The sequence below is a fragment of the Mycteria americana genome, chromosome 8 (assembly GCF_035582795.1).
Source record: "Mycteria americana isolate JAX WOST 10 ecotype Jacksonville Zoo and Gardens chromosome 8, USCA_MyAme_1.0, whole genome shotgun sequence".
NCBI classification, from domain to species: Eukaryota; Metazoa; Chordata; class Aves; order Ciconiiformes; family Ciconiidae; genus Mycteria; species Mycteria americana.
In genome coordinates this window covers 27,057,915-27,083,909 of record NC_134372.1, presented here as the reverse complement: position 1 = coordinate 27,083,909, position 25,995 = coordinate 27,057,915, and the positions used below count along the sequence as shown (strand labels likewise).

Below are 25,995 nucleotides of genomic sequence, written 5' to 3'. Positions count from 1 at the left end.
AAAATCTCATGGTTTTATTGTGTAATGTAGCATTGAAACATCTGAACAAATCAATATCTGGGCTGTGCAGGCTGCTGTTCTTTCATTTCTTTGGGTTATAGAGCATCTCATCAGTACAGAAACAACAACCTTTTGCATCATAAATTCTTTCCGAGGCATGCTGGTACAACACAAATTTCTCTTGTCAAATGCAGCTAAGTCTAACTTCCAAACATCATGCACAAGAAACTCATCTAGTGACAATGTAAACTCAGCAGAAGGGCAGGTCACAGGTCTTGCTTGCTCACGCTCTGCAGTGCTGCAGGTTTGTGTATGATATTTGGAATGTTCTGTGAGTGTGAATAATACCAGTAAGAGAAGAGGAGAAAAAAAAAAGCACAGGTGCCTCAGGGTTGCCAGCTCAGCCAAAGTTGTGCAATGCTAGCCTGAACATGTCATTGGTGCAAACCCAGGCATCGTTGATGTTCTTTAATAGAAATATCTGGTGGAATCCCATGATAGGGTCTTCATCAGCCTGTAGAAAGAGAGGAGAAAAGTTCAAAAAGCTCTTTTTTGAGAAATGTATTCCAAAACTCACAATAAGATGACTTAAAAGCCAACATTAACAGTGATGTCACATGCTGTAAGATGCCTAGTACCTCAAGAGAGACTAATACAACCAGAAGTTCTGTTCCAGGGTGCCCTGCAGACACTTAGTGCCCAATGACACAGAAATCCTGCAATGGCATCTGAAGTTGGGATTTTCTGGAAGACTTGCAGACATCTCATTCCAGCAGCTTCACAACACTGACAAGAGCATGCCTGCCTCAGTGTTGAATCACAAATTTTCTTTGGGCCTTGCCCAGGGACCAAGCATAAAACAAGGTATTTCAAAATCAGTCTGTATCTGCTGTACTTTGGATTGATGACAGAAGGGAGTTTCTGTAGAAGTCAGCATCAACAATATTGCCTGAATGATCTAGGTAATGATCTAGACTTTTGAAAGCTTTCCCAGAGCAGGTACAGCTGGCCACCAACGTGGTACTTCCCACTTCCACTGTCCAGGAACAGCTCAAAGGGAGTAAAGTATCTGCTATAGCTGTGACGAGATGTTCTAAGCACAGGGATCATTGCAGCAGTGCCTCAACTCCTGCCTTTGACAATTCATCTAGGCGGGTTATAGTACCTACACAATATTTGCTATATTACTACCAAAGCAGAAAATAGTATTACAGGAAGACTAGTTCTCCCACCTAAAGTTTACCAGTCTCCTCAGAGACATCATGCACAAACTAAAGCCTCAAAATAACATAAATGATTCCCAAATCAGCTGGAAATCACATAATAGGATTTAATCTGAACAGCACACAGGACCTAGCCACAAAACAATCTTCTGATACTGACCATAGTGTACTCAATTCAGCATTTTTGGAGGATTTTACACTCTATTCTTTCAGCTCACAACTATTCAGCTTCAGAAAAGGGGGGAAATACATAAAAAAAAGCATTGAAAAGCAGCAGCCAGAGGAACACATGAAACAGACTGTCAAAGTGCTGAATGTTTATTCTCAATGCTCTGCTGCTGTCCATCAAGAAAAGCAAGGTGAAAAGGTTGCAGAGCAAAGCAGATTACAAAATAAACAAAAAACCCTCTTTACTTAAAAAGTAGTATTCGTGTAAGTGATAAATTGACTGTGAAACAAGTCAGCTTTGAGGAACAACTTGCTAAGGACATCAGTTACATCACAAAACAGCAAGTCTGCCAGAGCACTGGTAGGATCAAGTGCATGTAAAAGCAACACTCGAATCTAAAACCACTGCAAGGATTTCCCAGTGACAACTGCCTAGGAAATAAAATGTAGATGAAGCGCAGTTTCAGTAAGTGTATGCTAATCCACAGAGGAAAACCAAAAAGGGCCCTAAATTAGCTATGGTCTCTCAGGAAAGTGATACTAAAATCATGATGGACAATTATTTTTGTTTTTGAAACCAGCTCAGAGCTCAACAGCTATCAAGGCAAGCACAGTGTTAGCAGTTACTAGGAAAGGAGCAGAGAACCAAAACCCGTAAGTAAGCAACCATATAAATGCACAGAGAGCACCCACATTATCAAATCCTGCATGCACTTATTTAACAAAAATTAACATGGTAGAATAGGCAAAGGCCAGAGAAGGGTAAGAAAGGTGAGCCAGCTACAGGACAGCTTCCTACTGAAGAAAGTAAATTGAGTACAACGCTCTAGCCTGCAAAAGTGTGATCAAGGTGGGGAGAACAGGCAAGATATCAAATTACTATAAAACCATGAAGGACAAAGTGAATGAGGAAACTACTATAGCCAGAAATTAAGAAGGCAACAAGTAAGCAGAAATATGAGCAAGTCTAAGTGTTCAGTAGATGAATGAAAGAAAAATCCTCAAGCAAGACAAGTGCCAATAAAGTCACTGTTCAACAGGCTGATGAACTGGGCAGCTTTTTGTCACATTGACCTAGGCCTCCTCTTGCATTAGGCAGAGGCTCCATAACATTCAGCACAGTGTGAACACAAGCAATTATGCTGGATTAGACCAGCCATCCATCTAGTTCATTAGCACATATGACAGCAGTCATGCCAATTATTTCAGGGGAAGTATTATAATTATTAGATCTGCCCAGAAAAGATGCTTGGATATCCATGCTGAGGAGGTGTCCTGAGCAATGAAACCCATGGGTTTATGCCTTTTCTAGCTCTTCCTAGGTATCAAATATAACATTTGCATCCTGGTATAGTCTCACTACTGCTTCATAGTTGGTAGGTTCCTGGACATGAAGGAATCGTTAAGAAAACTGAGTAGCATCAGAGAGCTGTACATTAAAGTTTGACATACGACTTGGTAAAGCATCTTATTAATGCTATCCCTTTTGAATAAGTTGGAATGAATTCATATTCATGTCAGCCCCTTTCTAATGCCTTAGTTTAAGCCAGCTGGGCAGAATCATTTAAGCTTGAATCACTTCTAATCAACACTATTAATAAGCATTTAGTATACTCTGTCGCCCTATGGTCTCTTCTTAGGTCACTGAGGCATCTATTACAAGTTGCATAAGTAGTTTTCACACCAAATTTGAGCATGCCCTTACTGACATGAGTACACTTTAAAAATATACCTCTGGGAAAAAAAGATATCGCCACCAGATTAGTTTTAGTGTAGGTTTCCTCAATTTCCAATAAGCCTAGCTGCACTGCAGCTCTTGGTGCTTTGGCTTAAGGAGAATTTCCACCTTTCTTACACAATTCAGGACTGGACACATGAAAAGAGATGAAAAGAAAAGGGAATTCTTCCCCAAACACTTGCTGTTGTACATATGGCAAATTCCCACAATGAAGTCACACATTACTGCTTTCTTTATTCCTTTCATGGTATGTCTTCACAGCATAGAGTAGCAATATACTTTAAAAACAAGGAAAAACCTAGACTATATTTAAGGCAAATGAAGTAATTTATAGTCCGTTCCCAAAATCCGGAATACGACCTATTAACATATAGCAAAGACCCACAGATGAGTGACCTGAGATGCTCTAGAAGGCATAGACTAATCCTATCCCATTTCATTTTGGATCTTCATCACAGCTCAGATAACATCACTGAAACTCTTTACCCTTACTTTCTACTCCAAATTCAGCTATGTCCAACTCAAAATTTGCATTCCAGATGCAAGCCCAGGCTTGAAACACAGGGCCTTTATTTTTCCTACAAATCTTTCCTTTATGCAGTTCAAATTCTTTCATGCCATCCTTGAATTAAAATAAAAATAAAAGATTCACAGAATCAGATTGGAAGGATCCTCTGGTTTCCAGTCCAGCCTCATGCAGCACGAGCACGGACTACCAGCAGCATTGCAGCAGCCACAGCTTTGTCTGGCAGAGTCTTCCAAGCCTCCAAGAACAGACATTTCACAAGGTGTCCAGACACCATTTCCCAGGGTTTCAGCCTTCCAGTGAAAATCTTTCCCTTATGTCCAAGCTGAACCTCCCAAGTTAGGGTTTGCAACCACTGTCCTTTGTTACACTGTCTGGCACCACCAAGGATAGCGTGCTTTCAGGCTGTCAGAAGTACTAAACTACTTTCCACTTACATTTCAGGCAGATTGCCCTTAGCTGCCTCCTCTCCCAGCTCCACAAGCTCTCCAACACTGGCCATCTTGGCAGCTTTTTGACCTCTTCCAGTTTTTCTACATCACTTCTGACATGGAGGCTCAAAACTGTAGAAAGTCTTCATCTCACAGAGCCGTGGGTCATGTCAGAGTATTAGATGCAACACTACTTTGCAATCCAAGTTTAGCTGCACAACTTTTCTCCTCTTGTCTGGTCAGAGGCAGTTCTACTCTTTCACCAGCACCCCACAGCAACAGTTGATTGAACTGCAGGCTTGTAGCTGTCCTTATCTCAAAGGAAAGGCTTAATTACTTAACATAGCAGGTTCTTTCAGATGTTAAGCCTCATTTAACAGGCTTCAAGCAATGCTTTAAGTGTTCAGCATGCATTACAAAAACATCCAGTTATTTTAATTGCAAATTTCCTTTCGCTTTTAAGACTAGGAAACACCGCATAACAATTAGTTATTCACAATTAATTCTGCAACAATCACTTCAAAATTCACACTCCGGGGGAGAGCCACAGATCTGCCACGTTGCTCTGAGAAAGCGCAAGCCACAGCCATGCTTCTCAGCCGAGATCAAGTGACAGAAGAGTGAGAAGAGAGCACTCCTTACTCAACCAGGACAGCCAGGACTGCATGGAAGAGAGGTAAGGCAGAAGGTTAAACGTTGTGGAGAGCTAGCCTGAAGACTTCGTTGGTGCACACCCAGGCACCTTGAAAACTTTTCAACAAAAAGGTTTGGTGGAAGCCTAGAACCTGGTCATCATCTGCCTAAGCACGACAGGAGAAATACGTTACTAGGTGAAGCACACTGAAAATAGCGGGTGACATTCTGGATGAACATTGGCAAAGGAGCATCACACCAAATGAAACTCACTCCTAAAGGCTTAAACTGATGCTTACTCTTCCTAGTTGAGGCAAGCAAGCATGCACCCAGATAATGAATAGCAATAAAAAATGATAACAGAATTGGAATAAGTGGAGGTATATTTATTATACCTCTACAAAAGGATAAAAAAATACCATTACTACCTATCCCAACATCCATTAAAAAGAGGATTTTTCATATGTTTACTTGAAAATATGCTTTTTAATTAAAGCAATTACTGTACTGCTTCTGTCAGCAAGTTAGATCCTCGCTAGTAACATTCACACTACTTAGATGTTCTATCACTCTCCAACATCTTCTCCAAGAAGCTTTTGTGTCTGGTTCCATCAGTGCACATGATTATTCTGCTGCAAAAGATGTTGCTTTTTTTTATTTACAGTTCATATTGGTATTCACATGCTGGGCTGTAGACTGGAGGAGCACAGAAGCAGATACACATCCTGACCTTGTCACAGGGCAGTAATTATTTCAACTGACCACTCCAGCAGGGGAGGCCACAGGCTTAAAACAACCCAAACCTGCAGGCTTACTTAAGGCATAATACTCTGGTAAAGGAAATACAGAGTTTGACAGTAATAGTCCTTGACCCCATTATTTCTTCAGAACTATTCTTGTACAGTTAATAAGAGAGCTGAGGCTTTGTGACAATTTGGTAGCAGTTCACCTCACAGTATATGCAGGGAGAGCAGAATGTTTTTCTGCTTTGGTTTGGTTTTTTCCCCTAAAATCAAGCAATATCAAAATGTAATGGTTTAAGGAAGAAATACAAAATGTGCCCAGCTCACTCAAGAATGAGTTTCCACTGAACTTTTGGGACTAAATTCAAGCAACTAAGGCCTCAGAAAAGCCATTTAAATATCATGCCAAGAATGAGTTCCTAGAAAGGGTATGTTACAGGTATTTTAGCTTTTTTTTCTTTTGATTAGTCTATTAAAAGCATTATGCATGCTCCTTTATTACATAAAACAACACAAGTTTTGAAAAACTGCAGAGGATTCAAAAGCATATGCATTAAACTGTACTGGCTTTGAAGAATTTGGCTCACAGTCTCATGAAAAGGATAACTGAATAGTAAAGCAGAAAGCATGGCTTTTCCCTTCAAACCCTGCTACTGATGGTCTTCAAAGTCCCCTTTCCTTGTGCAAATTTCTCTCCAGTTTTCCTCGACACCAACAGATGCGAGCTGTGCAGAATAGCCACACCATTAAGAAGGCAACCTTTAAATAAAACTAAGAATGCTGTTCCATGTTTGTGTGCTAAAGTGTACCCCATTCAACTGGAGCTATAGATGAGCCACTTGTTAAAATGCACTAACTGAACCCAGTTGTTCTCAGTTACCCAATTGTATCGAGTACAGCACTGAGATGCATTAGAATGGCTGTCAACACCTATGTATTAGCACAAGAAAAAGTATTCTCTACATATGACAACCAGGTTCATGCACTGGCAGAAATGGTTACTATATATGTCGTGCTACAGACTGTTACTGATCCTTTCATTTGTCCACCTGTGTAAGTATCATACAAGGAAGAAGCAAGAAGTCAAAGTTCTAAGTTGACTTTCTGGACACTTCCTCAGTGAGGAGCAGCATTTCCCAGGCATTAAAATGTGCTTTTTAAAGCTAAGACTGGAGACATATACACAGGAAGAGTGGGAAAATGTTGCCTCTCTTACTAAAAATTCACAAACAAGTTGGTCATTGATCATGACAATAGGTATACTTTAATCCAGTATGTTCTTTCCAAGTACCTAGACGACTATCACGTCATCCCTGAATTATTCTGAATAATTTCAGCATTCCTGGACTGCATCTACAACCCTAATACCATACTGAAGGACATGAAAACCCAAAAGCTTTACAGAATCTTTAAAAACTTGGTATCTTGCCACAGGATTCAACACAATCACTGTTGCAAGCTGTGATCTGCCATATGATTACGCGCTAACCTTAAAAACATGACTGTGCAAGACCAGGTGCAGATGTGAGTGGCCCAAGTAATTGAGTCAAGTAGTCTTGGTCACATCATTGAGTTTTGTGCATAACCAAGAGTAAGACAGGTGAGATCAGAGTGTCTGACTTCATACCTGTCCTGCAATTCAACGCTTTCTGTAGCCACATGTGGCTGTCTTTCCTCAGAGTATGTGCAGGAGGGATTGAGCAACAAGAAAGCTGGAATCCAACTTGCAGCTAGGAAGCAGGAGCAACTTAATGAGAGCCAAAGCTATCTATGTTAGGCTTAGAAGTGGATGCAATACACCGGGAACTGCTCTTCTCAACCGCCCAGCCCAAAACAATTAAGGAGAATAGCTAAGCAAGCAGATTCAAACTTTCAGTCCTATGTTTCCTTAGTTAACAGTACAGTCAGTGGAAGTTTGAATGTTTTGATACCAGAGGTGCCAGAGTTACCAGGAAAAGGAAACCTAAACAGCTATTTTAAAAGAAACTGGATTCAAGTAACTCTAAAGACTGGATGGCTTTACAGTCCTGACTTGACAGCATGGCTGGACCAAACCCTGGCAAAACTAACTCTGATAATTTTAACTATTGCTTTTTAAACACACTTTTTAAACAAACACTGCTCACTATGAGCAAGTGCTGCCTACAACTGACTTTACATACAGGATACTTTTTGCAGATGCCAAGACAACTTCTTTCATTGATAAGTGGTGTAATTAGCTTACAAGTCTGTGGCCCTGGTATATTTAGATCCAACGTTTCCTCAAAAGAACAGGAGACTTGGGTAGGTTTACGCAGTCCAGCATTATAACAAACAGCAATGTAATCATACTACAGCCTGAAAAATAATCTGATTTCTTCACAAGAAGCAGCTGTTTCAACAATAAGCATTTGATCTCAGAGGCAACACTCCCATTGCTGAACCAGTTTTGACTACAGAGGTACTGGACTGCATTAACACCAGAACTGTATTCTTGTGTCCTGTAACAGCAAAGAAAAAGCACGGTCTTACTGAAGGGTTGTCAGCTAACAAAAAATGTCTGCTAAATCACAGCTTTATGCATACGTTACATCAAAGAGCACATTAAACTAGATGTACTTACGTTGCCCAAGAACACTGTAATAATGCTTTTAAATGCAGAGGACACTGAAACCTTACTGCATCAGGGTAAGGGAAATATTGATGCTTCTAGAGCCCATATGATAATTGTATGCAGAGTAAAAACCATGGTACTTTGCTTGGCAGGAACATATGACTGTCAAATTACAGGTGGTTTACCTAGTGCTAGTTATCTGAAGGGATGAGCGGTTTCTTGACGGTCTTGAACAGTAGAAGAATGACATCCCAGTGCAAGCTTACCAGTGTTCCTTCCCCACCCAAGAGAGCATTTTAATATTTTCAGAAATCAGATTATTTAGAATCCTGCAAAAAATCTAAGACATAAGCATTTGTTAACCTGTAATGGAAAGAGTTTACCTTAAGCTGTCCCACTACCATACTGAGTATACAGCTGTCAGGTGTAGGTTGGTGGTCTTGTGCTGTGATGCTGTGTTGTATTTTTTGGAAAGGGAGGCTCTGCAATGAAAAGAAAACACAATAAAGAAATGTACAGTCATTGCATTATTTAACTTACAGAACAAAGATCAAGCAAATCCAACATTATGAAGTGTTAGACTATTTTGGTAGCACTGCATGGCGAGTTGTTGCAACTCGACACTACTCAGGCTGGGTTGATCATAATAGTTGTGTTTTTCAAGCACAGAGACATGAAATAATAAGTCACCATATAAGTTAAGCAGTACCTTTTCCTAGTCTAATTACACTGCCCGAAGAACTTCAGTTCACCTACAAGCTGAAGGTTCATATGATAAAGGCACAAAGCTTCCCTGCTCTGAACAGTGTTAAAAGATTGTTTACCAGACAACTCCAAATTTCATTCTTTATTAAAATGGCTATGAATACAAAGGAAAGGTGGTTGACCAAGACCCGGTGTTCAGGACTTGAAATCCACATATCTACCTTTCCCCTTTTTTCTTTCCTTTGTAACAGCACCTGAGGGGAACCAACACAGCAACAGGCACCATCTTTGCCACGTACCAGGCAGGAGCAGCGGGAAAAGAGGAGAAGGTGGAGATCAAAAGCACACATATTGAAAAGAAAAAAGCCTTCCATGCTCATGTAGCAGATGCAAGTATGTCTGGAGTTAAGTGTTCAAGGAACACACCTCGAGAAACGCCAGACATTGGGGAGTAATTCCTCTCTTTCAACTTGGACCACATTCACATTCCAACCACAGACAACTCCAAGCAGTGAACATCAAATATCTGGGGGATCTCAGAGTCCTGTCACACAAACACAATTTTGACACTGTTCTATCAAAAGCTGCATTAATGCTAGACACTTTAGAAGTGGCAGTTCAGCACGGATGGAGCTCTGAGTGACCACATGGTTGATACCCAGAGTCCATCCACTGCACAGGACAGCAGCATGCAGTCATTTAAACCTCAGGTTGTACTTCAATGCCTTTGCTTCATTTCCCTGATTTGTTAACAGGTTGAGGCAGACCCAAGCATGTACTTTGACAAGTTCTGCATTTCTCTCTAGTGGAAGGAGCCTGAAAGACTTCCTAGAAGGCCTAGGTACAGGAACAGGAGATCAGAGTCCTACTGTCAAGGATGTGAAGTACAGACTTGGCCCTGACAAGCACAAGGCTTTAGGAAGAATACCAGGAAGCTAAATCCTTGGATAACAGAGAACACAAACTGTGGAAGGATCAGTACCTGGGGAAGCAAAGAAAGTGTACAGAGCAGCCCTCTAATCACAGAAGGACACTACTCAAGAACACTCTCTAATAAAGCCTGCAGTGTTTCCTCTTGGCTGGGAGAACAATCCCAACCTACCATGAACTGCAAGGTAAGCCACTGGTTTGTAATATGGAATAGACATTTAGTAATTAAAAAAAAAATCTAGAGCAGTCTTTTCTGAACTACCTGCAGAATATTTTCCAGGGTCACCATCCCAAACTTGAATGTGCCTGCACAAGCATAGGCTGGGACATTGCACACCCTTCCTTTGACAAATGGAGTACTATGAAACCTGGTCCCACCTCAGCACAACAGCTTCTTGAACGAGTCCTGCAAGAAAAAGCTCTTGAAAAGGCAGAGAGATGAAGGGGAATGAATGTGGTTGTAACCAGAACCCAGCTTCCAGTGTGACAAGATGCCAATGAGAGGTGAGACTGGGGAGAGAAGACAGGAAGGAAGGAAAGGCTTCAGAGTCAAGAGCCCTGCAAAATGGTGACAATGAACCAAAGACAAGGCTGGGTAAGATGGTGCCTGTTTCAAGTATCCAATTGTCCCCTTCAGAGAAAAGGACCCCAATGATTGGCCAGCCAAGTGAGCTACTCCTCATGTGATGCAGTGGGGGAAATCCCACTGGAAGGAGTAGGGTCAGCTGATAGGAAAGATCACCGATTTTTAGGATGGAGAGAAGCTACCTCAAAAGGATTGTTGCTTATGGGCATCCATCTGTACTGGAGAGAAGCATTTCTTGATATGAAGAGTACAATAAAAGTGACTTAAGTGAGAAGCCACACAACAACAGCCTCTGACACTAAAACTTGTCTGGGCTTTCACTACCAAAACATGGAATGCTCCTTGAAGTCAGGTAAGACAAATTCTGCAAGAATAAAGTCAAGTAGCTTAAACTCACTCCTGACAACAAAGCTACCCATCCCAGCTTCCTCCTTCATCCAGGAAGTTTGTAGAACTACAGGATTATCTCAAATGCTCAATGTAAATCAGGCTGCTCCCTGATTAGGACAGGCACTCTATTTGAAACAAGTCCTAAGTCCAGCACTAATTAACACAGAAGGAACAAGTGTAAACTCCCTTTCTATAACAAGGTACAGGTGCATCAGTGCTAGCAAAGCAATGTCTTTACAACCTTGCCCTACTGTATTAGCATCATCTGACAGAGTAGGTGGAAAAGGTGCCATAGTGTTGCTGTTACACAGCAGAGAGCTTGCTGTAAAAGAAAATCCCGCCCCTTGGCACTTACACCGATTAATCAGCCAGGCACTGAAGAACGCAAGACTGCAGAAGTGCAAAAGAATTCCAGAGTCAAACTTTCAGCGATCTGCTCAACTGACTAAGAAGCTCCAGAAGCACAAACAGAGAAGGTGCACACATTATGTTGAAACAGCAAACAGAGCCTAGTGCTGACAGAGGTATGCTGAAAGACATTAGAGTCACGGTAAGTTGATACAGCCCCATAACAAGCCATGGCAGTGGAAGGGCATGGAATAATTTTACTGCATTTCTTCCTTACTTTAAGCAGATGGATACAAGTCAGAAAAACTTTCTCTGAGGCAAAGTAGCATGCCTTCACTCACCAAGCGAGACTGTGCAGCAGGCACATGAATCCAGAGGATCCAACCGGCACCGCAGACAGGGAAGGTAAAGATGAGTAACACTCTGGTGGGAAAGGGGCCGATCTGCACTGGGACAGATCCAAGGCAGCAGTCTGAGACACTGTGGCCAAGCAAATGCTTAGCTGGTTGGGTATCTAAATGGCTGCTAGCCCAGAAGTCTAAAGAACACTGAGTACACAAACAAGCAACTCTGGAACTTGAGTATCTCCTCATCTGGAAGCCAGCAGTTGCAAGCTGTGCTATTCTGAGGTGTCTGGCCTTCTCAAAGGCAATGCAGGCACCTAACAACACAGACCCAAGGGCAAACCTCAGCCTTCACAGTTAAAGATGTCTTGGATGAAAGCAGTGATTCCAAAACACAGGAGCAGTAGCTGTACAACAAGACAAGCGTCAAAGTCACACATGGCGAAGAAAAATCTTTGTAATAAAAATGGTATATCTGCCTGATATACCATGCTCTGAGCAGAAGATATACCATGATCTGAGGACCTAAAGCATGCCCTCCACTTATCTTGCAAGAGAAGCAAACTTTCTAGTTTCCTGACAGCTTATAAGTGCACCCAGTTTTATAACAGAAGCACGGATTTACCCAGAAGGTAAAACTTCTCCAAGTTTAACTAAATGAATATGGAGAGAGAGTTTCATTCTCTATACAGTAAGAAATGCTTTCCTCTCACATGATGAAGAAGAAACACTGGTTTCAAAGTTCCGAACCGTAACTGCTCATATCTGAACAGCTGACAAATGCTGCATTGAGGATAAGTCAGATTCTCCACCATAGAGTTTATTTGCAGTTTATATATCAGAAAACAAATTGTTCCTTGCAATAACATGTTTAGCCTCTATCATAGGCAGATCCAAATAACAGGTTTGCTATCGCTACTTCCTGGGCATACTTTAACAGAGCAAAAAGACACCTTTAATTCCTCTAGGTCATGGGGTCAGCTTATGAACTATACTTTTTTAAAAATAAATCAGTAATGTAAAACGCAACTGCAGTCACAAAATAACCTTGCAAACTAAGGGAGTTGATTAACATTCCACCATTAGAGCCATCAATGGAACACCCCACTACATAGAATTAAATCACAAGTAACATTTTTTGAAGACCAAAACTTGGAAGCACAAGTCACACGTTCAAGAATTTTAAACTGCTGAAGTCAAAATCAAATTTTCAGAAGCAATTAATTTATAGTCTTCAGAACTGTCTCCCAAAACATTCAGTAAGGATTACAGACTTACAGAGAGTTTTTCAACAATAGCTGCTTTGCCCTGGAACTGCTGTCCTTCCCACGTAAGGCATGATGCATCAATCTGAGGGGAAAAGAAAAAAATTCATCAACCTGCTTAGGTAACCCTTAAGCAATCCTGGTAAGAGACTGTCTACTTGGCCTATATCCTTAGAATCCAGCTATTTGGAAACTACCTCAAAGGGAGATGGAAAGAAACCACAGAGGGTAACTGAAAAAGTTTGGAATAATCAACTAGAAATTAAGTAGATTAAATTTCATTATCATGATTCTACCCGCAAAAGTTCCTGCCTTTGGATCAAAGTTAGCTTTCAGAAGAAAATCTAAAGGATGCCAAAAAAAAAATCCTATGGACATGAAGTCAAGCATGTAGAGAGACAAAAATATATGAAGAAATCTGACAAAATGAGTTGCACCACCAGTTTTTCTTTTTTCCTCTCAGGTACTGATTTGCATATCCTACTCACACCCAGAAAAGTAGAATGTGCCTCTAAAGGTTTTCTAACAGACTGACCTGTGTGGCATGAAGCGATTGAGGTGCTTCAGCCTACAAGCACTTCCAGTATATAAGGGAGGGCATTCTGAGCATGCTGTATCAGGTGCAACAGCAACAGGCAAGAAGCTTTCTATTCATCTCAGGATACCCTGTTTAAACCAGAGTCACAATATCCTATTGTTGACATAGCTCTGCCTTCTCAAATCCAGTTTTAAATCTTGGCAAACAGATTTAAATTTACATTGGTTTCCACTGAGCTCAAAATCTGCCTGCTGCCATCTCCAAACAGCACCCTCAACCTATACCTGATAGCCCAAGTCCTCACGCACCATATCACAGATGGCTATTCCTTCCACCTTTTTGAGTTTAAATGCCTCGAGGAACATGATTCCCTGCTCTCTCCCATCCAGTCTTCAACTCTTACTGAAGCTTTGAATGTCTCAGCAGAAAATGGCAGATTCCAAAGAACTCCATTTGTATGCACTCTGGTAGATTTTCCAGGCCCTGTTTTTGACACAAACCATATCAAAAAGCCACTTCTTTCAGCCATGCATGCTGTGCTGAACCTGCACAACAGTCACAACCACTCTAAAAAAGCTTCTGGTCCTCCATGTATCATCAGAATGAACTATACAGTGCAGCAAGAGCCAAAAGAACAAAGAAGGGGACCACAGGCAACAGCACGAAGCATTTCAGGGTCACAGATACAACCGAAAGCAGTATGAAGAGCCCCTGAATACAGCCTCCTCTTGAGTTTGGATGTGTTCCTTTTAGGAGGAGACAGACTTAGATAGATTGTGTAATCTAAAGTCACACAGCAAGTCACCTGGCTGACACCACTTGCATCTTATATGACATCAACCCCTCACGTTGATAACTTGAGAAGCCAGGTCATGGTACCAGGGAATGAGGCTCAAGAATTCAAATTACAGCCTTCAAATATGGAAAGCCACAAAAGCAGAGGGGACCCAAAACCTGCCTTACTGAATCCACTTCAGCAATCAGCAGGTGAGCACACAGTGGTGCAGGATCCTCCTCATGTTTCAAAGAGCAGCAAAGGACATAGATTATGTTGGTGAGGGAAATATGCTCTTCCTGAAACACACTACAACTTCAGATGGTACCTAATTAGTGTCCACCTGACTCTGCTATAGGTTACTTCCATAGCCACTTGCTGTATCAACAGTCTTGGAGCAACTGCTTCAAGAACAAAAAGCGTCCCCTCCTCTATCCCAAAAGCCCTACAGATGAGAAAATGGCATAAAAATAAGGAAATATTTCATTATAAGTAGCCACACACCCAAAGCAGAGTAAAGTAGCAGCCACAGCATTTTCTGGCAAAATGACTGCAGGGGGATAACTGCAAAACAAGTCTTCGACTTAGTCCTCCAACTCACGTAACTCAAGCAACTCATAGAAAAAGTGACTAGCCCAGATCCCTACCTGGAATAGATGACAAAAGCTCAATTGGATTACACCACTAAAGGAGAAAACTGAACCTTGCAGTGGAAGTAGCAATACAGGAATGCAAAACAAATCCAAGAGCTCCCTGCTGCGTTCCTGCATGCTATAAAATTTGTTTGCTCCCACAGGGTCTCAGAACGCAAAAAGCTTATCAGTAAAAGTGCATTTCTGCAGAACCTCCTCTAATTTAGACAAGTTGTGACCTTGATGCATTTTAGCCACACAAAACAGGGTGCCATCCTCCATAGCTTATGAACTCCACAAAACAATACACATTGGTGACCTGCGTAACAGCTCTCCTGACTACATTTGCATAGGTATCTCCATTGAATGATGGAAGGCAGAAAGACCCTAAGGGTGGTAAAGGCCCAGGAGTTCATTGTGTGGAAGGCCATGTTTCCAGGAATTTAAATTAGCCTGTACTTACCACCAGTCTTCTGAGGATTGAATGTGTTTTGGTAATAACATGACAGAAACTGCTAAGTGCCTTCATATTTAGAGCTGTGGACTTAACACAGGGTACTTGTTTTTCTTGCTTTATAGGCTCTCTGTACACAGCTTCTTGGCCAAAATAAGGCAACAATCTAGCAGATAGCAAATACACAACAATCCAAAGAGCAAATGCTATCTATGCTGATGGATACTGCTGAGGTATAAGGAACGGTGTCAGATGGTGTTTGTGCAACAGTTTCAATACTCAAGAACTTGGTGAAGCTTCAAACAATTCATCCAGCAGATGAAAAACAGGTCAGAAGAACAGGATATGCTGCTAGAAGACTTGTAAGACTTGAGTGTCTTGCCGAAATGCCTGAGCCACCCAGCAGCATTCCTCACTGCATGTTCTGGAGGAGTCTTCCCCCAAAACCAAAAGCTGATGTTCTTGGGTTTGTTAGTTAGTCTTAAATTTTGGAAACTAAATCTATTTCGCCCCAAGTAAGGAGCAAAAACAAAACCCTAATTTTTGAAGAATTTTAAACTGAATTTAGATTTCTTTAACAAATTCTAAATATTTAAACTGGATTCAAAATTTTAAATCTATTTTAATGTTCTGAGGATTAATACAGCATGAGATCTGATAAACACCTGCAAAAACTCCTAAACACAGAGTAGGCCTTAAGTCACATCCCACTTCAAGAGGGATCCAAGCAAATCCACGCCTGTAAATTGATGGCAGACTATGGCTAGCATACTTGCTTTTACAGAGAATTTCATCATGGGATCACCACCAGTCCTCTCCACTACAAACCACTGTCTACAGCCAGCTGCGGGTTTTCCAAGTCTGACTGCCTATAGATAAGGCAGACAAAGCTCAAAATAGAAGTGAAATGTAAAGGAAATGCAATAAATAAAAGTTGAGTAAGTGTGATTGCACTGACTGACATTCTGGAGTCAGGATAAAACCTACTATCCCACCCTGTGTATTCCCACACATCAAAATAGAGAAACCTAGACAGGTAATGGGAGAGCGCCCCACCCCCCTTTTGTAGATACTTACATATATTGCTCCTAACTGAGTCCTGTCTGCATCAAAAAGCTGGTAGTAATGTTGTACAAAGCTGGACCCAATCTGCTCCCAGATAGGCTTGTCTCCCATTCTGAATCCTCACCTAAAGCCAGCAACTGTAAAACAAAACAAAAAAACCTCAGAAAGAACAATCACATAAATAGGCATAGCACTTGGCTTGAGTATTAAGCACCAGTAAACACAGATCCTCTCAGCTGGCCAGAATTTTTCTTTGGAAGAAGTAGAACAAATCTCACCTCTGTATCCTAGATTTTTGTGAAATAAAAATCTTGGATACTAAATGGTTTAATTTCTTATTACAGTATTTGCTGATTTCTAGAGCTATTTCAGTATGAGGTCACAACTCGCATACAAAAGTGGAGAACAAGAACAAAAATAAGTGTTACCACCTTATATTCACATATTTCAAAAATTACACCATCTGAAAAAGTTGGCAAGCGCTTGCTATTTTGACTTGATCTCATTTACTGTAAACATCTGACATGTTAATATAGATTGTCTGCAAGTGGCTTACACCAACTGATTTATCTATTCAGCTCCTCAGGTATTTCACCATCCACAGGCCATTCTAAGGAAGAGTGTCCCTTCAATGGTACACAACAGGAGTTAATTCACTAGCTCTCTGCTTAACACAAGCCTACTTTCCTCTTCTATCCTGTCACTAGGGCTGAAGTACACTTGACATTTATCTTGGAACCTATAGTAATTTCAAGATACAAACCATGATTTTTCACAGTGGTGAGAATCTGCAGTTCCCAGTGAAGGTACTGGAAGCTCAGAGGCATGCCACACTTCTGAACACAAGTCCCTCTAAAATAGAGGGATTAAACATACGGCATGTGCAGCAGTCCAGACAGACCCAGTCCAGAAACTATCATGAACAATCAGTGTAGATGATCACTTTACCATGCCATTAAATTTTTCAAGAAAGCAAATTCATTTTTCTTTATCTTGATATCTCTCTGAAAGACTGAAGAATTGTGTTAATAGTCAAAACACAACCATGGTGCGCTCAAAACCCACTACATTACATTTTAAGATCTGAGTTTACTTCAAGCAAACTAAATTATACTTGCTAAACATGAAGATCTGTCAGCCACTAGTCCCTCTTTGTAATCCCTGACCAGGAACCCTTGAGCTACAGGTCTGTATTGCACTGAGAGTCTGGAAAGGTGTGAAATTCTGTTTTAGGACACAGGACATGACAATTATTTTGGCTTCCTTTAGATGTCAATTACTCACACACCTGTTTAAGATTTGACAAATTCCTAAGAGAAGCAAAAAACATATTCCTAAGATCTCCACAGCAACTACTACCAGGCCTAGCTTTCTGTGCACAGTCAGACAAGAAAGCTGTTTTCACATTTTAGGCCTTTGGCTGTTTGAGCTTTACTCATACAAATGGGAACTGAAATGGGTTCAAACCCTAGACCAGAAGTTTTAAGGTTACACAAATTTGGCCAGACTTACAGAAGAGCCAAATATATTTTATTAGATCAATGGCATAACAGAAGGTAGCATACAAGTTTTCAGGGCAGTAAATTCAACTACCAAAGTAAAATACAAACCAAGAACAATTGCTAGAGCTTAGACATCCAGACAACTTGAGGGAAAAAGTGGTTGGCATCTGTGGAGCAGAGAAAGTGACAGCATAGAGAACTGGCCAGGTGGTTCTCCCTGCTGAGAAAGAGATGTTTTGTAGCCTGTGAAAAGAGGAGGTTCAGCAGTAGGAGCTTTGGTTGCGACAATGCACTACAAAAACATGCCACAGACTTCACAGTTTTTGACATCCAACTGATGCAAGCTGCATGCTAGTTCTCAAGTGTACCTTAGAAATTTTTTTTTTCAAGGATAAGGTCAAAAATGAACTTAAAATAGAAACATACCTATCCCATTTTTAAACATCCTTATTTCAGTATCAACCACCTAGGCAAAATGGCCAACATCAAACTCAGTAACCTTGCACACTAACGTAGACTAAAAATTCAAAGACTTATTGCTATATAACTAATATTTGAACTGCTCCAAAAAGATCTACAATCTGGCCTTACTCACCATCACATGTGCTCCACTAATACTTGCAATACATGACTCAGTCTGAAAGAGTTTTACCCAGTGTGATCACTCCTCTGGGCAAACAGATCACAAATTAAAAATCCATCCAAGTACAACACATTTAAAAACCAAAACACATGCACATCCCGAACAACTTAAATGTACTTCTTTACAAGAGAAAAAGTTGTATTGATTACACATCCACAATTGCCACATACCAGCCTAACCTGGAGCAGATGTAGAAATCAAACAACTTCAGCCTGTATTAAAGGATTTTATGTTGAAAGAAAACCGCCCTAAAACATCACACCAGCTCCCTGGAAACTTTACTGAGTGATGTCCACCCTGCTGTTAAGGAGGACTCATGTCTTGTTTGGAAATCCAGAAGTACTAGTACTTTGTTTTCAAGTCTGCTGTTTCCATTCCAGACCTGCAGGTACCTAGAGGTGTGTAGTTTCGGATGGCTGCGGTGGAGCCAACAATCAGTCCAAGTGGAAAAATCACTTCTATTCACTTTTTATGGATTGTCATAGCTTCAACTTCACATAAGCTCACATCACTGTCAGATATCCTTCCTAAACATTCGAGTGCTAATCTAGTTGACAGTATCGATGTTAAATAGCCACACATCTAACACTGAAGTAGTGAAGAGCAAAAAACCACCAGCTTATTCTCCTGAAGCTCAAGTAAGTTATTGCTAAATTAAATTTACACAGACACACACGATGTGTATTCACTCTTAACAGCTCACTGTACCATCATACGAACCCAAGATCAAGCTCCATGCTAGCACTGCACCTTGTTTAGACCCAAAGGCTTTCAACTTCAAGGCACAACAGCCTCCCTCAAGCACCAGATGCCTTCTGTTCAATCCTGAAACTGTGAGAAAGCCTTTGAGACTGCAAAAAATTAAGGAATTTGTATTTTAAATACAGAAAGTAGTACTATGGTTTCTAAAACTAAAAATTAGTATGCTAGCTTGCTAGCTCCTTCTAAAAAATGTATTTGTATTTTGGCAGGTAAAATACCATTAAATAAATAAAAAACAGTATAAATTTGACCAGTTATAATTTTGATTTTGCCAGAAGTGAGAACCAAACTAAAAAAGCTGCTGAAATTAGTGATCCTTGACTTTTTTTTGTTACAACCTTGCTCTTTTTCCTGTGCCATTCATATATGGTTTTGCTGAACACACTCACTCTCCCTGGAAAGGTTTTTTATTTTCCTTTTCTGATTTGTCACCTTTTCCTCCATGCTGTCTTACATTTTCTGCCTGTCATCACAGATGTAAGAAGTTTAGAGGTATACCTAAAGAAAGAACAAGATAGGAATGATCTTGTGTCATCAAGCCCAGTCCCTTTCAATGAGATACAACCCACATAAGATTGTATTGATACATTTATCAGGCTGTTTTAATGAGATAAGTGTAATATAAAAGGCTTTTAAGATCTATTGCAAAGCTAGGAAGAATGCACATGTTCTGACATTGTCAAACACTAGGACAACACAGCTGAGCCTCAGAGCCATCCAGCCAAACTTATCCATAGTTCACTCAAAGTTTGGTTACAGAGGCAAGAATATTCAGTTAATATTAAGCCAGATAAAAGAAGTTTCAATAAGCTAGAAAGCACATAAGATGTGGCACACCTGTCCTTTTAAAGGCACCTGCTGAAAGTTACCACTGTATAACTGTATTATTGGATATTCCACCTTAATTCCCCATGGAAAAGGAGACAGTTTCTTTAAGCTAATTAATTTTTTTTCCTTTGTCACTTCAAACCTACCTCACCACATCCACTTAAGAACATCACAGCCCATTTGATTAACAGCTTCTTCACAGAAGCACAGCAGCAAAGCTGAGCTACCAACACGGAGTGTAATACTTTAACTTGCATTACACAATTTCTTGGAATCTGCTCATATTAGAGAATTTATCCCCACCTCAAATACCACCCAGCAGTCAGTGCTCAAGCTGAAACCCAATACAGTGTGCAAAAGCTGCAGCTGCCAGCAACTCTCTCTTCAACAGGTATACGTTGACACTGCAGAGCTGGGATTGCTGCTCCACAGGGGAGTTTTCCCCAGTGATGTCTAAACCAAATTTTCCAATACCTTTGCCAGGCTACACACTGACACATCCTCCAGTGTAAACTCTGGCCCCCTGCACACCTCTCGCCACACTTCCTACAGCTCTCATCCTACACAGCACCATGGTATTCCCAGTACCCTCATCCCATGTTCATCCCTCATCCTGGCACTGCCACTGCTGCACAATGCTTTCGGGTACACAGCATCCCTGAATGCACAGCAAAGCTCCTGTGTTCAGCACCCCACAGCACAGGAGAGGGAATTTATACCCTAAACCACGCAGAACTTCCCAGTTCCCCATGACACCAGGCTTTCCTACATGCAGTCACAGACCCCCCACATCAACAGGACTTCCATAGGGCCCCACAATCCTGGCAGCCCAGCCCGCCCATCTATACCGCCCAGTGCTTCTGTTGCTGCTCAACCTTGCCAAATCATCCAAGGCTACACTACACCCCGAAACCTCTCTCCCTCCTTTCCCCATACGCTCCTCCAGCTTGTTGTGTCCTGCACCACCTTTTTGAAGTCAAGCATGGCAGACCTGCACTTCTATAAAAATCCTACATTTTCTGAAAATGTCAACAAAAACTAGTATGAGCCATAGTAAAGTATAACGTAAATTGCTAAAGAAAACGAAGGCAGTCTCCCAGGGACTGCCATGTTTAAAAAGCAAGCTGTACTCAAGGAATCAATGAACAAGCATCACAGGCAAATAAGCTCAGTAAAGACTTTCTGATCTGTGGAACACCAAGAAAGAAAACACTGAATCTAAAGAGGAAGAACCTCAAACTAATACATTCTAACATGCTAGTGGAGAAAAAAAATTGCCATCTATTATCCAGTTATGACTATGCTTATTCCATAAGTAATCAGAGCATAAATAAACCACGCTCCCTGGATATTAAAAAGCTGGCCCTACACACCACTGCACCAAAGTTAAACTCTCTAGACTGAATTCAAGCTTGTTTTCTGGAAGATTTGAAAATCAGTGTAACAAGAGAGCACCAATGCTCCCTTTAAATTGGTGCTGTTGGTCCAGGGGTACATGCAAATCCATGGCAAACATGATTTAGACCATCAGTTGCTGCACCCTTCACTACTGATTAACAAGAGTAAATAAGGACAACAAAAGAGCTCTCGGATGTTTCAGTTCCTGTTATTCATGCAATTTCTACCATGCATGTATTTTTGATTGCTCAGATTAAAAAGAGTGAGCAGTCTTTAGACTGCAGTAAAAAATAAGTAAATCAGCGAACAGTTTTTAGACTGTTTTTCCTTCAATCTCTTTTCTATTGCCACTACAACTTACAACGATAGGAGCGCCTCCTGTGCACGCTTTCTAGGACCACAATGGAACCAGCATCACAGGACCAGTTAATCTTCTCTCAAACAGATCACCTATTCAACTACACCAAGAATCACTTGATAACAGATCATCTTCCTTTAGCAAAGGCATACACTCTCAAAAGAAGAAACTATGCAAATTATCACAGAATAATTCAGGTTGTAAGGGACCTCCTCCAGCTCAAAGCAGGGTCAGCTAGGAGATCAGACCAGGTTGCCCATGCCTTTATCCACTTTGATCCACAAAAGATCTGATGCTGGAGACGACATAACCTCTGCGGGCAACCTGTTCCAATGCTTGACCACCCTCATGCAGAGGGCAGCTCTCCCATGTCCAACCAGAATCCCTTCTGTTCCAATTTATGCCCCTTGTCTCTTGTGCTCCCACCAAGTACCCCTCTGAAATGCCTGGCTCCGTTTTCCTGATAATGGTCTGTCAGATATTGGAGGCTAGGATTAAGTCCCGCTCAAGCCTTCTCTTCTCTAGGCTAAACAAGCCCAGACCAGGCAGAATGCACATTAACACAGGGGTGATGAAATCCTGGAACTTACTCAGGCACTTCATACATCATCAGTCATTTATCTTAAACACACTGTACCTCTTTCTGAGAAATTCCAATTTAGTGGTCAATCCTTCTCCATTTGAAAACCTATAAAATTTCCACTTGAGGAGCAAACTCATGCATTCAGAGACTGCAAGAAAGAAGTGCTTCTCTTAGGTATCTCCGCTATCATCTCCACAGTAGCATGGAGGTTAACAATCTGAAAATAACTGCTCCAGGCCAATTGGAAATTATCGATTTCAACACAGACCTTCACCTAGTGAAGCTATGGGCTGCACTGTGCAAGAAATTACATTATTCTAAATATGCTTTTAGATCTAAAAATAATTAAATCTAGATACGTGAACAGTGAAAGGATGGAAAGGGATAAAGGGGAAGAGTAGCAAGACACAGACTGTTTCCTTCAGAAAAATATGGAAGATAAATTGACTTCCCCCTTCTCAGTCTTTTTATTCCTCTACTCCAACTTCATTAAAACAAATTAATGCAGGAATTATGCCAACCCGAAGTATATTTTTTTGGTTACAGATGTCAGCAAGTGCAAGGCCACCAGTAAACAAAATACACGGGGAGGACTCTGGCAAAGCTTTCACCGTGCCTACAGCTTGATGCTCCATCCTACCTGCAAGCTGATGACCCAATAGAGTCACAAAGAGCCAGCAGAGATGATTTTCAAATACATAGACATGTATTATATTACATTATTGGATAGGAAGACATGTTTTGTCGTTAAGCAATAGCCACAACACTACACATCTGGTATTTTTCCACAGTATTCTTGCTGCAATCCAAAAACTGAATTCAAGCATACAAGGCTGAAATCACATCTCTCTTCCCCAGGATGAACCCAAGACTGCTCAGTGTTAAAGTAACAGAGGAGGCAATGGGGGATGGGACAGTGGGAACTGCTGCACCACACTCTTCTTTACCTTATAGGCACAGTAACATAACAATTAATTTCCAAGAAACAGCAGAATATAAGATATTTCTATCTATCCATCTCTTACTATCATGACAGCTGTTTCAGGTTAAGAGAAAATTAGGAACTGATTTTTAAGTTACAGAAGCAAAGATGTCATACTAGTTATAACCTTTTTTTCTGTACCAAATCATTACTTAAAAATTAACCAGGTTTGTTCATGAACTCAGCAGCAAAATAATATTCAGTATTAATTTTTATTCTAAATAGAACTTCTGTCAAAAACTGCAGTTTAATCCTTGCAACTTCTCTTGTGGTTCACAACTGAAGTTTGGCACATTTGAAAACAATCACTGTTGTATGTTTGTTAAAAGTAACCAGTTGTGTAAATACCAGCCCTGAATTAGAGAGCACAAAGGTAGTCACCCCTAAAAACGTAACCCTACATACCCTGGTGCAGCGATAAATGCAAGAGGACCTAGATAACATTGCTATTTTGCATTCTATTACCCCATAATTTTAGGTTTAGCCACAACATTCCTCTATTATTGATTGGCAGCATTCAAAGTATGGAAAATCTTCTCCAACATGCTTTATGATCCACAAACTTTTCATGTGTGTAAGCAAGGCTTGTTATACCTCACCTCCAAATGATTGGTCTCCAATCTTTGGTTGAGCTCCAAATTTCCAAAATACACCTAAAAAAAAAGTCACTGAAACTTTTTGCTTACAATTCCAAAACCTCATTTCCCATCCTCCTTTGCTTCCTTTTTTTCCTCCCCTGCAACACACAATAGGCCTGCTTCCAGCAACATGGTACGTAAGCAAATTGGCCATGCACAAATATGAGTATCAAAACTGCCTGTGATGCCACAATATTTATGAGTTTTAAAACAACTGAAAGAAATCATGCTTACAAATGTTACCAGTTATTAGTATATATTGCAATCCTTATACAAAGCATACTCAACACTAGACAATCCTATTATTAATGGCAGAGACAAAAGAAACCCCAACAGAGAGAACTGCAGAAAATTGTTACCATTTGCATTTTTCTAAAGAACTGAACAGACACAGATGTTAAAAAAAATATATTTCAAATCATCTACCAAACAACTTGCAATCTTTTAGGAAGGAACATAAAATAACAATTAGGACCCCCGTTGGAAAATAGTTAAATAGCCCAAAAGTAAGCCAAAATGTCATTGCACTTTAAATTAGATTATGTTTTTCACCAATAATATTATATACAGTAATTTCTCTACTCCCATGCGGAGATATGTGAAATACCTTTTTTATTTCTGCTAAAAGAAAACTTGAAGTCACCACACACAAACACAGAAAGCATGGCTTGAACACAACTCCTCTCAGAAAAAGAGAAATCAAAAAAAGTACCAACTTGAGGAGGTGGCTGATTCAGCAATCAGATTCAACTTTCAAGCAACAGTTCTGCAACTGATTCCAATTCCTATTACTCTTCAAGCATTTACCTGGGCTTTGTTCCCATTTGACTGCAATACAATGTATACGCCACAAATCCAACTCTAAAATACACATTTACACTGGACGTGATGGACTTCAAATGAGAACGAACAGTTGAAGCATTACAGCCTGCCTTAGACAGGGAGTTAAATTTGAATTGCAAGAACAGCATCTTTGGGACTTAACTTCAGAAAGCTCTCTCACGTTAACAAAATGCAAGATATACTCCTTGCTACTGTAAATTTTTGCAGGTCTTGATTGTTTTTAAAGCTAAAAAGCGACAATGGCTACAGAGGTGAAAAAAAGATAATCTCTTGTAGAATCACACCAGAAACTGGCAACTCAAAGGAAAAATCTAGATGGCTACAACAGATCACTGAGAGCATGCACTTTTGCTAGTTTTACTCCAAGGAAGTGTGAGCCTTTCATTTTCTATACGACAAAGTGTTTTAACCATGTCAGGCTAACTTCAGGCCTTCCACAACCTTCTGGCAAAACAGTAATACCATAAGAACGTCAAAAATACTCGAAGCAGAAAGTGTACTCAAGTACACCTCCTTTCACGCTAGGCAAACCATCTCCTTGCAGTTTTCGCTGTGAGAGTTCAGCCCCTCTACCTTTCCTCCCTGCGATACCAAGCCATCACAAAGCAGGGCAGAAGCACCGACGGGCACCAGGCTCGGCGCCAAGAAGTCCCGGTACCTCAGACCATCACGACGGCAAAGCCTTAAGCACATTTGAGCACGGACAGCACTCCTGGGAAGAGCCGCTTGCTGCCGCAGGCTGGGTACGCCGGTGAGGACGCTGAGCAGCCCCCACCGCCCGAGTACGTACCGGCCACTCGCCAGAGGTACCTGCGCCCTGAGCCTGCGGCCCGAGCTCACCCTGGCGGAGGCCCCTCACGCCCCGCAGCCGGCCGGAGGAGCTAGGCCGGGGGCCTTCCAGCCCCCTCAGCCCACCACCACCGCCCGCCCCCACGCGGGGCCCCACCAAGCCGCGCCCGGCCCCCCCCAGCCCCGTGCAGAGCCAGCGGCGGCTCGGCTCCCTCAGCCGGTAAGCGCGGGCGCTGGGCCCCGGCCACCGCCCCTCGGGGACCGCGCTGCCGGTGCCTCAAAGACGGGGAAGGTCAGGGCGGCTCTGGCCGCCGGCTCCCGCCCAGCCCGGCCCGCAGCTGCTGGCAGCGCCCCGCGGCAGGGCTGGGGCCGGACCACAGGGCCACGGCCGGCGAGCGCGGGGTGGGGCGGCGCCATGTGCCGGCCCGCGGGGGTCCGGGGCCGCTCCCGCCGCCCCGCTGGGGACCCGCCGCCGCCCCGCCCCCCGCACTCACCCCACGGCTCCCACTATGGCGGCAGCGGCACCGTGCGCGGCGCGAACCCCCTCAGCCTCTCTCGCTCGCCCGCCCGCCCCGCCCCGCC

The 25,995-nt window shown here is 41.7% G+C and overlaps 1 protein-coding gene across 3 annotated transcripts; it reads right to left on the bottom strand.

The window, feature by feature from the left end:
* NUTF2 (nuclear transport factor 2) lies at positions 1-25,995 on the bottom strand. 3 transcript variants are annotated; one of them, XM_075510321.1, is made up of 5 exons: positions 25,908-25,995; positions 16,100-16,224; positions 12,637-12,708; positions 8,439-8,537; positions 1-514 (listed from the first exon to the last, which is right to left on the bottom strand). In XM_075510321.1, the coding sequence occupies exons 2-5, from the start codon at positions 16,196-16,198 to the stop codon at positions 401-403; spliced, it is 384 nt and encodes a 127-aa protein (XP_075366436.1). In that variant the 5' UTR covers positions 16,199-16,224; positions 25,908-25,995; the 3' UTR covers positions 1-400. The 3 variants fall into 3 exon arrangements, with proteins under 3 accessions (XP_075366436.1, XP_075366438.1, XP_075366437.1); XM_075510323.1 differs by lacking the exon at positions 25,908-25,995 and adding an exon at positions 23,743-23,767; XM_075510322.1 differs by lacking the exon at positions 25,908-25,995 and adding an exon at positions 17,698-17,820.

Coding starts and splice junctions, on each gene's coding strand:
- NUTF2 (XM_075510321.1), bottom strand. CDS start 16,198: ATGGGAGACAAGCCTATCTGGGAGCAGATTGGGTCCAGCTTTGTACAA. Junction 12,709..16,099: donor CTCAGTTAGGAGCAATATAT/GTAAGTATCTAC, acceptor TTTTCCCCTCAG/ATTGATGCATCATGCCTTAC. Junction 515..8,438: donor TGGTAGTGGGACAGCTTAAG/GTAAACTCTTTC, acceptor CTCTTTCTACAG/GCTGATGAAGACCCTATCAT.